This window comes from Pipistrellus kuhlii, unplaced genomic scaffold (genome assembly GCF_014108245.1).
Source record: "Pipistrellus kuhlii isolate mPipKuh1 unplaced genomic scaffold, mPipKuh1.p scaffold_m20_p_12, whole genome shotgun sequence".
Lineage (NCBI taxonomy): Eukaryota > Metazoa > Chordata > Mammalia > Chiroptera > Vespertilionidae > Pipistrellus > Pipistrellus kuhlii.
The window spans coordinates 10,995,236-11,009,612 of NW_023425427.1; the positions used below are offsets into that span (position 1 = coordinate 10,995,236).

Consider the following 14,377-nt stretch of genomic DNA (forward strand, 5'->3'; position numbering starts at 1 on the left):
AGTAAACATTTCAGATTAATCCCTAAAATAGCTGGGAGTCCTATTATGGAATTGCACATGAGAAAAATAGCAACTGTGCCAATAACTGCAGAGCACCCAATGTGATCAACTCCCTGATCTGAATTGTCAACTTATTTCTTTCAGGGTCCAAGATGGAATCGATTTGCACAATATAAAAGGCCCAACTAAAGCACCTGGCATTGGAGCCGTCAAACACTGCTCCATCTGAATTCTGGGAACATAATCTCCACCCCCCACTCTCTCTCCAGTTAAAAAAGGAGGTCAGCAGGTGCAACAGAGTTCAATTTTATAAATACTTTCCTAGGATAATGCTCAATGAAAGGATAATAGCCTTATCTCTGATGGTTTTCTGGGACACTGGCCAGTACTAAATAGATCCTGTACTAAATAGATTAAAGGAGAAAGATCTTTACAATGTGCTAGTCATAACAATCAGAAGAAACCTTATACTGCTTCCTATTTGAAGGGCTGATGGACAGAGAAGCCTCAATGATGAATATTAAGACAACCCAGTAATGGCAAATGTTTTACAGTTGCTGTTTTTCTTTCCATGTTTATTAGCTAATGCAGTTTCAGTGAACATTTTTTAAGGTAGTATCTATCTATCTTTTTTTTTTTTTTTTAAATAATGGAAGTATAAACAATATTAGCACAAGAGGTTTGGTTATAAGCAGTAAGACAAAGTTTTATTTTCTAATGCAAAGAGTAGGGAAAAAACATACTTGAGTGATGAAAAGTCTAAAACAAAAAACAAAAAGCTTATCTACAGCATACTAGAGGCAATCCATGCAACTCAGCCTATGTTATTCAAATGCCATCAAAATGAATGATCTTAGGAATCTAATGTTTGTATATACACATTTATCTCAGTAAATGGTTTCTATATCTCCCAGAATGTTTAACTACCACAATTTTTCAAATGCCTTATAATATTCAATCATTTATTCTGTAGCTCAATTCACTTATAACTCCCCTAAGAGGTTATGTTTCTATCACCACACTAAACATTACAGATGGGGGGGAAATTAATACTTCCTAAGCCTTATGAGCAATCTCTAGAAAATTTAGAAGTAGAATTCTTCTCAGTCATAATGCGTCTTCTGTGTCATTCCTAACAATCATAATCAGACAAATATACAATAAGCTCTTGGGCAAAAGATATATTGTTCCATAGATATCCCAAAGCAACATATTTTTGTAAAAACCCAAAATATTTCTATCACCCACTCTCTGAATCAGTTCTGCCTCCTTCCATATATTTTCAATCCTGGTTAATGGCTCCATGAAATCCCCAAGATGAAATGTGGAAGTCATCCTTTCTCTTCTTCTTTATCCACTGTCCTTGTATGCCATTCAAGATATGCAAGATACTGCCTGGCCAGAGTGGCTCAATGGTTGAGCGTCTACCCATGATCCAGGAGGTCAAGGTTCAATTCCCAGTCAGGGCACGTGCCCAGGTTGCAGGCTTGATCCTCAGTGCAGGAAGCAGCTGATTAGTGATTTTCATCATTGATGTTTCTATCTCTCTCTCTCCAAAGAAGTACCCAGTAACCAGATGGTGGTGTCATATCTAGCCAATCACTAAGTAGCACATACTAGGCACAGAATAAATATCTGCTGAGTAAATGAATTTTTGACATATATGTGCAAGCCTCCTATGTACTGTGGAGGACAAAGAGGACTGGGACTGTCTACTGTGATGCAATCTCCTTAAACATGAGGACTACACCTTGTTTTTGTCTCTTTGGCACATACTTAACAAGTACTAATTAATTATTTGTAGAATGAGGAATTAGTTTAAATTGCATTATCAAATGTAATAATTTTTCCCACTTTCTAAAAATTTGTACATATTGTAATGTGTGTTTATCACCCCAAGTCAAGCCTCCTTCCTTCACCATTTATCCCCTTTCTACCTCCCGTTCCCTCTGGTAATCACCATGCTATTGTCTATGTCTGATATTTTTTTTTAACTTAACCCCTTCACCTTTTTAATTTTCCCACTTTTTAACAATCAAGCTTCCCTTGCTGATCTCTAATTTGGAGTCAATCAAATCAGTTGGTAGGGTTGATTATTTCATTCATTTTAACTGATATCAAGTCTAATTTTTTTATTTCAGGGAACAAAAACAAAACAAAACAAACAAACAAAAAAAAGAATCCATACTAACTTTGTGGTTTAAGTTATAGTATCACTGATTAGTTAATGATAATCAAAAGTATTGTTAATATTCACAAATTTTATCTAAATGGATCACATAATATTTCAAGATTTTCAACTGCAAAGCAATGATCACCAAGAAAGCACTGAGCTGCACGGCTCTGCTCAAATCTGAACGTGGTCCAAATGGCAGGTCACAAAGCTCTCAAAATGTACCCAAACTACAGTACATTGAAGAAGCACTCTTAAATAGAAGTGCTTTCTTACAAGCTATAAATGAGGCACAAAGGGAAAATAAAGTTTCTGCCAGTATACTACTAGGTTACAGAAAAACAAAACATACATTATAAAATAGTTGGATAGGAATAATGCAAAAGATGATTGATAAAGAATTCCATGTAAAATATTAGCACCCTAACCTGACCACAGGTCATTCTCCTTTCTAAACTGTTGTTTAGAATTCAGATCGCAAGTGGAAAGGCTAACATGACCTGCAACGCATCTGGCACAGTGCATGGTATAAGGCAGGCGCCAATACGTGGTCTGCTCAAACACAACACAGGGCTTAAGTAGGATTTATCCACTCAGACTCAGATGCCCATGATAACAAGGGGCCCTGGAGAAAAGTGAAGGGTCGTCTACTGGCCAGAGGTGGTGGTTGGGCCAGAATTAGAGAAGGGAGAGGAGGGGAGAACCGGCTGAACAAGCATTATCTTCCCTTCCCTTCGCCACCTGTCATGGTCTGGCTGGGTTGAGATGAAGTAGCAGCGGCGGGAGAAGGATTATTTCCACTCCCTATAATGTACACATTATTTGAGTTTTCAACAATAATGATAATAAAGAGGACAGAAACCTGTTCAATGGAAACTGGAGGGAACGAAAGTTGATGGAATTCATGCTCTGCGGAAAATGAGCTCTCCCGGACGGTTGCAGTTTCTCTGTAGGGAATAAGATTAGGAAAGAGGAAGAACAAGAGGGCTTAAGAGGGGGGGAAAAAAAAAAATGGAAGGAATAATCACTTGGAGAATATGTGTGAGAGAGATGAATGAATACATAAGATGAATTATTTAAGAGGTGAATAAAAAGAACTGATTTCACAGCAATTCTGGTTAGATTGAAGCTAAACTATTTACCTGCTGGTGGCAACTCACATGGATACAGAATTGAACAAAGGCTAGAGAGTACGCTGAGAGAATGGAAAATCAGTAAGTGGCAACAGAGATGAAGGGAGAAGTTCAGCCCATGGTTCTTTCGGGAAACATTTATGAATAGCTATTATGTTTCGTCCTATATTAGGGCTGGGATATTCCGAGATGAAGACAGTATGATCCAGCCCCCAGGAAACTCAAGCACTACTAAAGGAAGATGACAAAACAAAAAAGTTTAATTGTGGTATTTGGCAACTTTCACTTTTTTTAAAGCAATTTTTAAGTTATTTTATTTTCTTTTTTCTTTTTTTTCTACATATATATATATATATATATATATATATATATATATATATATTATTGATTTTGTACTGAGAGGAAGGGAGAGAGATAGAGAGTTAGAAACATTGATGAGAGAGAGTCATCGATCAGCTGCCTCTTGCACACCCCCTACTGGGGATCTGCCCGCAACCAAGGTACATGCCCTTGACCGGAATCGAACCCGGGACCCTTCAGTCCCCAAGCCGACGCTCTATCTATTGAGCCAAACCGGTCCCGGCAATTTTTAAGTTATTTTAATCCCTAGCATTATGTATTTGCGATATTTGTGTCACATATGAACTATGCACCATAATAATAAAACGCACATTTGTACATTTACCACCCAGCACACATACAAGAATTTATACTTTTATATTCACCTAAATCCTTCTGCTTGCTTTCCAAACTCTTTGTAATATGAGAGCATATTACATGACCAATCTAATTTCCAGCTATTTCTTCCAAACTTTCTATTCTAGTCAGACATATTGGACAGAACGGTCCACAAACGTAAATGTCCAAGAAAACAGCTCCTCTTTTTATCTAAAAGAAACAAAAATTGAGGAAATATTTTATTTGCTTAATGAATGCATTTCTTACTACAGGAGCCAAAAGCTTTCCTTTGTAAAATTTTTAAATAATTTGTAAAGGTAATAGAAGTTCATATGAATGAACAGTTGTAAATGCTAGAAAGTACTTCCAAATGTTGTCATGGAAACATAAAATCCCCTGAAAAGGATGTATATTATCTTTTCATTCTGGTAAGAAAAATGTTATTTTAACCTGAACTTTAAAATAAGGTTTACAATTATCATTTAAAATGAATTGTAATTCTTTCCCTTTCATGAACATTTTAATTGTGGTAAAATACACATGATAACCATTTACCATATTAATTAACCATGTTTAAGTGCACAGTTCAGTGACATTAAGTACATTTACATTGTTGTGCAACCATCATCACTAGTCATCTCCAAAATTCTTCATTTCTTGAAAAATTCAAACATTTTATGCATAACTCAACTTCTCATTCCTCTCTCCCCACAGCCCCAGCAACCACCATTCTACTGTTGCAATATTATTATTATTATTATTATTCTACCAGTGGAATGTAATAGTCTTCCTGACTCAAGTCCCTCTCTACTTCCAGCTCATGTTAATCCCTCGCTCAGAAGACAGTGGTAAAAAATAATAAAATGAAAGTGTGTATGTCTTACCCAGGGGAATAATACAGTGTATTTGCCCTCCTGTAGTTGTCTTATTTCACTTAACATAATGTCTTCAAGTTATATCCATATTGTAGCAAAATACTATTTACCAGGCACTGTTCTACTCATTTTTCATGTATTTATTAATTCTTCAGAACAGTGCTATGAGATAGTTTAGGTACATTCCTATTTTACAGATGGGGAAACTGAGGCATGGAGAGATCAAGTAATTTGCCCAAGGCCTCACAGCTTTTAAATGGAAGGACCAATTTGTGAGCCCCAATAATCTACCTTTAGAGCCCACACTCCTAACCACTCAGAGGCACCACCTCCCAAAGGACACTGTATAGGCTCACACTGTCCAAGATTTTAGAAAACTCCTTAAAGAATAACTCACCGCTCCCTAAGAAACCTGATAATGACAAGGCTGATAGTTCTGGCATCGGACTCAGCACATCAACACATCTGAGGATATCATGTGGGAAGAAAAAAATGAGATCTTAAAGAGTAGTTGATGCCTCTTTATTCAATGCCCACCAAGTAAGTGTCCAGTATTCATCTCATTTAATCCTCACAACAACTTAGGAGGGGGAGCATTATTTTAAATCCATACTTTATCAGAGGAGGAGATCTAGGCTCAAAGAGGCAGAAGTAGAATCCAGATCAAATCAATCCCATGCCCTCCCCAATACCTAATGCGGGCATTTAGCAGTGGACAGGAATATGGCCATTCTGTAGAGTTTTTGCCCTCAGAAGTCTAGCATCCCCATCAGATAGACTATGGAGCCAAGCTAGTGTGTATAGCTGTGTCCTAAGGTTGTTTCTCCATCCAGCTAGAAGTTATACCTGAGTCAACCTTTGTTCGAAGACACTAGAGCTAGACTGTGCATTCGGGCAGGACTGTGGCAGCTCTGAGGACTCCTACACACAAAATACACTCATGAAACATCATGCAAGTTCAAAAACACAGGCTTTGGGGGCTATTAGTATGTGGACCTTCACAAAAAGAGGTTAAAAGAATTATCTGGAGAGAATTTTGATGAGGTTAGAAAACCAAGAGAACAGAGCCAGAGTTCAGGAAATTGACTGCTTGTTTTCACAGCTAATTCTCATATGTTTGACCTCAAAGTTTCTCAAAACTTCATTCTTAGAAAAATGGTTAAGACATAATGTTAAATTAAGAATGCAAGAGACAAAATTATATACATTAACACACTGAAAAATGGCAAAACTTTGGTTTTCACTTCATTATCGCTTTTCTGAACTTTTCAAATTTCCTATAATAAACATCTGTTACTACGGAAGGAACACTCTCCCCTCCCAATTTTACCTGGTATAGTCTAGTAATTCCCAAGTACCCAATTAGGATACATCAAAATCACCTGTGACATTTGTTAAAAAATACAAATTTCCAGTATCCAAAGACCTACTCAGTCAGAATTTCCCAGGTAGGGCCCAGGAACCTGGGGTTTTAACAAGCTCCTAGGTAACTATAACATTTGTATATCAAGGAAATTCTATAGTATTTTCAGGTCTCTTTTTCTTTTTATGATTTTTTTTTAATGACTTTTATTTTTAAACACCAGGCAAACTTACATTGGAAGGCAAACCCATAAAATGTAAGTGAGAATAAGTGACTGGGGTGTAGACTCAGATGCCTAAAGTCTCACCATTCGTCTCTGCAAACTTCTGAACGTCACTCAGGGTTTTCAGCTCTTGTCTTGGACATGCTGCTACGCACAGTGCTTCAGACTTGATCTTCCGGTTGATCAAGTCCAGATTGCACGGATCCAAAAAGAACACATACCTACAGCATGGAGAAAAATATTGAGATACTATTTCCACAAAATACATTCTGGTTCACTGCGCATCTGACTCAGCCTAAAAGCAAAGAACATCTATTCCAGACTCCTCCACAAATTTAATCATAGATGCGGGAACATTTCACAAATCTAATCACAGATAAGCTTTTTAAAGAATTGCTTATAAATATACTGTTAAAAGCAGGGATGAAAAGTAATTGTCGGACTCCTTTTTCATGATCTATTTTTCCAAAATTAAAATTTGTCATGTGTATTTTATATTTAGAAATGATCTATTTTCATCTTTAAAAAGAATTTGTTTTATTTTTATTTTTTGGTCAAACTTGTACACCCCCTGCCCCCAAATTACTGGAATATAGCAATACTGCTATATAACATGAATTGTAGTTTATATGTAAACTTCAGTTAATGAATATATAATTATATATAATATAATTATATATATATATAATATATATATAATTATGTCTAATTATAAAAATGAATATATAAAACTTCAGCTAATCCTATATATAATAAAGAGCTAATATGCAAATGGTTGTCACACCCTCATGTCATCACGCTGTAATGGCTCAGACATTTAACACTGGGGAGAGAGGAATGGGGACCAGCCAGGTTACAGCCTGGGAGAGGGACAAGCTGCCCACCCCATGGTCCTGAGCGCCAGTGGCCTGGGTAAAACTGTCCATCCATGGATCCCTGTAGCTGTGGCTGGCCCGGGCAAAGCCCGCCTGGGTCCTGGGTGCCTGCTGCTGGCCAGAGGGAGGTAATAAGCTCAGGTCCCAGGTGCCTGCAACCAGCTGGAGGAGGCAATCCTGGGTCCTGGGTGTGGGGCGAGACAGAGGCAGTTAGGGGTGATCAGGCCAAGAGGGGAGCAGTTAGGGCGATCAGGCAGGCAGGAAGAGGTGGTTAGGGGAGATTGGGAAGGTAGTCAGAGGGGTTAGGGATGATCAGTCAGGCAGGCAGGTAAGCGGTTAGGAGTCAGTGGTCCCGGATTGTGAGGAGCAGTCAGACATCCCCCAAGGGGTCCTGGATTGGAGAGTATGCAAGCCAGGCTGAGGGCACTCCCCCCACCTCTGTGCTTGAATTTCATGCAATGGGCCTCTAGTGAATATATAATTATAAAAATGCATTATAAAATTAAATAAAGTTGAATGAAGACTAAAGGAAAATATACGAACATTTTAACAACAGCCATTAATTTTTTTTCATTAATTTTAATTTACTTTTACTTTTTAGAATTCTCATTATCTAGAAAGAATGGAAATTATTTTTGAATTGATACTATAATAAATATTATTTATTACAATAGTCCATTTCATTGAAGCAAAATAATTCCCAAACTGTAAGTTATCCCTTTTGTATACTGTACAAGTGTACATATTTCAGAAAAGGAAAGATTAATCAGAAATTATATTAAACAGGTGTTTTTTTTAATGTTTTGAGGTAGAAAAGATGACAAAGATTGCACATGCTATCATCTGCCCAAAGAGAAAGTAAGAGCCAAATCTTCTTAACTGAGAGAAGCAAAGCCTAATATTGTGGGTCAAGAAAGGGAGCACAAACAGAAGTGCTCTCATGCAAGATTATAACTAAAGAACTCCCAACCCTGGGTTCAATTCTATTGGGTCCATATGAAAAGTTAATTATGCATCTGCCAATAGCCTTCCCCACACTATTAAACTCTGTTGCTATGCAAGCTATGACTCAATTCAGGCAATATAACAAAACATAAGAAATAGGTGAGAAAACTGAAAAGCAAAGATATAAAACCAACTGAAATCTATAAAATTTTACTAACCAATTCACCCTAATAAAATAATTACAAATATAGAGTCAATCCTGATAAAGAAAAAAAATTAAGTGGAAAAAACCAGTATGTGTGTTAGGGGTGGGACTAGAGAGACCCCTGCAGGTGGAGTAGGCTGGACTGGCATGATTCCGTGGAGCAGTGGGCAGGAGCTGGAGGGATGTGAGGGGAGGAGGATGACAAGTGCAGGCATGGCTACAAACCTCAAAACTAAAGTAAGTAATTTTTGTGTAACCCTGTTAATGACTCCAATACCATTCATGTTCAACAGAGAAAAAGGAAAGAAAAGAAGCCAGGCAGAAAGGTGTGGTTTGGAAGCGGGACTGTTTCTGTGGCTGATGGTGATGAACCAGCCCAGAGAAAACTCTGCCAACCTGTGTGTGGAGACAATCGCTCCCTTACTCACTCCCTCTCTGTCCTGTGGATCTTACTGAGCATGCCCATGCCTGGGACCCCAAGCAACAAGCCACAGAAAGCCAGCCCCTAGCCAGGGAGCACACCAGTCCTTGAGGAAGGAGTCATAAAAACCTTTAGATTATTTACTAGCACCACGAATAATACTATTATTTTAACAACAACAAATATACATATATATATATATATATATATATATATATATATATATATATATATATATGTGTTAGAAGCCTGGTGCATGAATTCGTGCATGGGTCCAGCCAGCCTAGCCAGGGGGAGGGGACATGGGCAGTTGGCCGACCTGACTGCTGATTGAACTCCTGGTCAAGGGGACAATTTGGATATTAGCCTCTTATTATATAGGATATACACTGAGTGGCCAGATTATTATGCATTCAGAGATCATAATAATCTGGCTACTCAGTGTAAATCTCTTTAAAAATGTCTACACAACAAACTCAAGGGGACAGATGCACCAAAGTTGAAAGCAGGGCGATTGGGGAACAGAAGGGCACTACCTCACAGCAGCTCAGGAAGAGACAAGAGGCACAGGGTCAAGAGGAGTGACCTTTGAAGCTGTGCTCAGGGCAAGGAGAGAGCAGGTAAAGATACACGAGATGTAGGTAAAGATACACGAGAAGGTTCAAAACTAGAAACTAGTTGAAACTTCCATGTTGCTTTCACTTTCTTCCCGGGATTCAGGACAAAGGTAAAGAAAGGAAGATTTACCAAGAATTTACTTTGGGCCATAAGGAACCTCGGCACTGCCCTCACACATTATAATGCAACAAGAGAGAACTGAGACATACAAATTGGGCAACTGACTTGAACCCTCGGGAGACCGACTCCCAAGTGTGGCTCTTCCCACCACCATCATTCCCATTCCCACTGGAGAGTGAGAATGAGTGTAATAAAGAGTCAGTGACAGACCCAGCAAGTCAGCTGATTAAACTAGGGCGATCCTCTGAAACCCCAGAGCAGACAAAGCCCTTCCTGGATACGACAGTGCTATCTGCATGTCCTGTGCAACACGCCCATGATAAGGACTAAATAAATGAGGAGAAACCATTCACTCAACAAACACTCAAGTGTTAACTAGGTGGCCACTCCTGAGCAAGACCCTGGGGATATGAAATTCATAAAAAACATACAGCTTTGAAATGCAAGTAACTTAGAGTCTAGAGGGGGGGAAAAGACAAAAATACAGGGTCATTTTCAAAATCCTGTGCTACGGGGCGAGGTTGAGATGGTGGAGGAAAGGGTGCGATTCTGACCGGGGGTCAGGGGTCCCAGGGGAAGCATGGAGCAGGAGGCAGTATCTAAGCCACATTCTGAAAGTGAGTAGGAATTTTCCAGGCAGCTGGGGAAGGGAGCACTCCAGACAGAGGAAACTGCATGTGTGTGAAGCACAGAAACATGAAAGAGCATTATTCAAGGAACTGCAAATAACTTGATAAGGTGGGCTATGGGACGGGACATCAAAGGGCTAGGCGCCAAGGAGAAGCAAGGTGAGGAGAGGTAGCTGTCCTTGGAATCTGGAGGATCTTACAATTTGATTCCATTAGGCAATGTGCTTTTCAAATGGCCATGGCACAGTGCTGCCTGGTGTAGCCAGCCCCTCGGGTTGAAGGCCAGAGAGGGCACCAGCAGCGTGCCTCCAGAGATGAGCCTCTGCCATTAAACTGCCTCCTGCTGCCATGGCAACTCTCTGTGGCAGGGCTCTTTGGAGCAAGAGGTGGCAAGCAGATCCGGGGTCTGCTGACCGCCTCCTGCCGAATTTGGCTTCTCTCCTCTCTAATCAGGAGAGAAGCACTAATGCAGGGAAGCTGGCTGAAAAATCCCTCAGTCGCCTTCTGCATTAGTGATTCCTGACACGTGCTTTCCCCAGAGAGGAATAAAAATGGAGTCTGATCATTTGTCCAATTATTGCTTCAGATCAATTACAATTTATAGCCCCTTTCTACAGAGTATGGTGCTGCTCGTGAATCATACCAAAAAGAAAACAGCTCAATGGAGGCTTCAGCTATTGCTAAATATAGACTGTAGAGAGCTGGGAATTTGTCCACCACCCCCAGTGGAGTTTTGCCCAGAGAAGCCCTCTTTTCTCCCATGGGGGTGCCAGCAAGGCAATTCCAGTCATTCCATTGGGCGGGACCCAACTGTGCCACAAAGGGGTGTACGAGGTAGAGCTGCGGGGCTGGCACACTAACATAGGTACAACCCTAAATGGCCCAACACATAGTCAACCAAAACTTTGCTGGCTCTCAACTTCCTGGGACAAAGTGATGGGTAGAGAGAAACAAGTTGACAGCAGCAATGTGTCTTTAAAGCTGTAACTCTCGAAAGTGGTGGAGAGAGTTGCACCTTGTTCATAACGGCCAAGACTACAAACAGACCAGAGAACAGGAGAGAGGACTGAGCTGTGGGAAGCCAGCCATGAGCTCGATGGCAGCGATGTCCGACTGCCTCCCCAATCCTAATGAGGAAAATGCAAACATATCTTGAGAAAGGTGGCAGTTGTTGAAGAAATGCCCAAGCATGCCCCTTTTGGACCTGCGCAAGGAAGCCACTGAGGTCTCAGTATCATGGCTATCTTTTCCAGGGTCCTTGATTCATAGGCAACTGCTAAGAAGAGAAACTCTCATGGGCTTTCCCAGTAAATTCATAGCACTGTCAGCTAAAAACAACCTAAAACTGTGGAGGATGCCCAGAGGTCAGATTAAGACACAGAGAATGCTGACCCTCTGACCTCCCATTGGCTCCTTTCTGTTCTCCAAACTCTCCCGGCACACTCTCACCTTGGGGGAGTTGTCCATCTCTCTGCCTGGACTACTCACTCTCGGATACGCAGCACAGCGACTGTCAGCTCTCTCTCCTGCTTCAATCAGTACCCAGAAGCCACCTTCTCTACAAAGACTTCCACAGGTCCCCTATCTACAATGCCAACAGCACTCTCTATTCGGGTGTGCCTTATCCATCCCAACTGCTTCATTTGTTTCTCCCAGGCGCTTACACTCACTAACACACTACATATTTTACTTAATCTATCTGTTTATTATCTGTCTCCACAGGTAGAACGCCAGCTCCCTAACTGCCTAATTCATCACTATATCCCCAGATCCTAAAATAGTCCTGGGGTGAGGAAGAAGCTCCTTTCCTGTTTGTTGAATTAATAAATGGGTGGCGATTGTGTAAGATTTTGCCAAACGAGGCAGGGGTGGAGGGGAAGGAAGGAAGAAGATATATTAGGTAGAACGAAATACTCTCATTCATACAACAGAAATGCATTAACAACTCTGCCAGGTGCAGGGCTAAATAAGCACTAGCGATACTGTGATAAATAAGACCAATACCAAGTGTCTCCCTTCCCAGCATTTAGTCTGGAGAGTTGAGAGGCAATTACAAAACGGCGTGTAAATGAAACAGTAGAGAAAAGAGGACAGCAGAGGACGCATCAAAAGGGCCCCAGGAATGGAGAGTCAGGGTGGAAGTCCAATCTAAAGCCAGGACCTATCCTAACCGGTTTGGCTAGGGGATAGAGCCTCAGCCTGCGGACTGAAGGGTCCCACATTCGATTCGGGTCAAGGACATATACGTTGGTTGCAGGCACATTCCCCAGTGGGGAATGTGCAGGAGGCAGCTGAATCAACATTTCTCTCTCGTCGATATCTCTAACTCTCTATCCCTCTCCCTTCCTCTCTATAAAAAAATCAGTAAAATATATTAAAAAAACAAAAACAAAAATAAAGCCAGGACCTAAAGAATGAGTAAGAGTTAGCAAAGTGTGGAGGAATGGAGGTGGGAGCAGGGCGGGAAGAGAGCATGCAGCTTGAGAGTGTAGCATAACTGAGAAAAGGAAAACTGTCAGGATGGCTGAGATGGACTGGGATGAAAGACACAGATGGCTGGGCAGGCAAAGCAGGAGCCAGATCTTGTGGGGCCCTGAAAATGGTATTAAAGATGTTGGAATGTTTGGAGTTCATCCTAAAGAATCTGGGAAGTCACTGAAAGTTCACCAGCTGCAATGGGGAGTTTGAATTAAAAGTGAGCAAGAAAGTACAGAGATTGCTCAGGAGGCTACTGAATCTCTTCTAAGAAATGCTGACTTCGTGGCTCAGTGGTTGAGCATCAACCTAAAACCAGGAGGCCATGGTTTGATTCCCCATTAGGGCACATGCCCAGGTTGCAGAGAGAAGGGCAACGTCCCCAACGTGAGATTGTGCTGGAGTATTCGAGGAACAGAAAGGGGACATTTCTCTTTCTCTTTCCCCTTCTCCCTTACTCTCTGAAATCAATAAAGATTAGAAAAGAAGAAGAAAAAATGATGATTTGGACTAGAGGTAAAAGAATGGCTCCAGTGGGCATAGAACATGGAAGCTGGTAGGAGAGAAGGCTGTGGTCAAAAAGGGGGAATTCTTCAGTAATTAGAGTGAAATGATTTTATAGGTGGAGCAGTTAAGGGTGATGACGAAGACCATGCTGTGACTATGGAAGAATGAATTCTGAATGTCCCCACTGAGAAGAAACTCAAACAGTTCCCAGGACTGGCATGAAAATCAATGAAACAGAATATGTGAAAGTGCTTTGTAAAGGGCATGAATGCAGAGGTGGTTAAAAGAGCTGGGTCTGCCCATCTGGGTTAAAAAAAGGGAAGAAGCTTTGACATGTAGCTTTGAAACTTATTTTGGAAAATGGCGATAATGAAGAGGATTATAATAAATAGCAGTTAACATTTATGGTTCCAGGCAATGTGATAAGGAGTATGCATCATTTATCATATTAATTATCCCAAAACACCCTTAGCAAGTAAGTACTACTATTATCTTCATTTTACAAATGAAGATCTTTAGGCCAAACATATTATTGTAACTTTCTCCAGTATATATCATCATTGGTTATCTGTCTACTGAATCTACCTTTATAGATCTATCTCCAATTACATGAAAAATCTTATCATCATAGAAAAACTACAAATACTATTCCCACTGTGTTGCTTTTATCTTTATATCAGAGAATCAAATTTTTTTAAATAAAAAATGGTCACTTTGGTACTACTTTATATCATATTGCTTCAATGATGTATAAATGATCTCCTCTCTACAACAAAGGTAAGTACTGTATAATGTTTGCTTTAAAATATCTAACTCATCTGGATTTATTTTGCATGGACTTGAGATTAAATTAGATGTATATGTAGTTTTCTTCATATTGTCATTCAACAATGTCTTTTATTAAACATTAACTACCTTCAGTTTTAATTTTACTTTATTAATCAACTAGAGGCCCGATGCATGAAGATTCGTGTAAGAATGGGCCTTCCTTCCTTTCGCCTTCACTCTGGCCCAGAGCCGCCTATCTACTTTTGCTCCAAGGGCCCGGAGCAGCTGGGGCAGTGCGGAATGCATGCATCAACATCGTGTGTATGCAAATTAACCTGCCATTTTTTGTTGGGTTAATTTGCATACTCA

At 40.2% G+C, this 14,377-nt stretch overlaps 1 protein-coding gene across 10 annotated transcripts in view; it reads right to left on the minus strand.

The window, feature by feature from the left end:
• SLC44A1 (solute carrier family 44 member 1) overlaps positions 1-14,377 on the minus strand; it is a 146,481-nt gene that overhangs the window by 68,428 nt on the left and 63,676 nt on the right. For 9 of the 10 annotated variants that reach the window (XM_036433140.2, XM_036433135.2, XM_036433134.2 and 6 more), the window contains exon 4: positions 6,530-6,666. The exons of the other annotated variant lie outside the window; for it this stretch is intronic. In XM_036433140.2, coding sequence (XP_036289033.1) covers positions 6,530-6,666 — 137 coding nt within the window. The remainder of the gene's footprint in view (positions 1-6,529; positions 6,667-14,377) is intronic. 10 annotated transcript variants of the gene reach the window in all.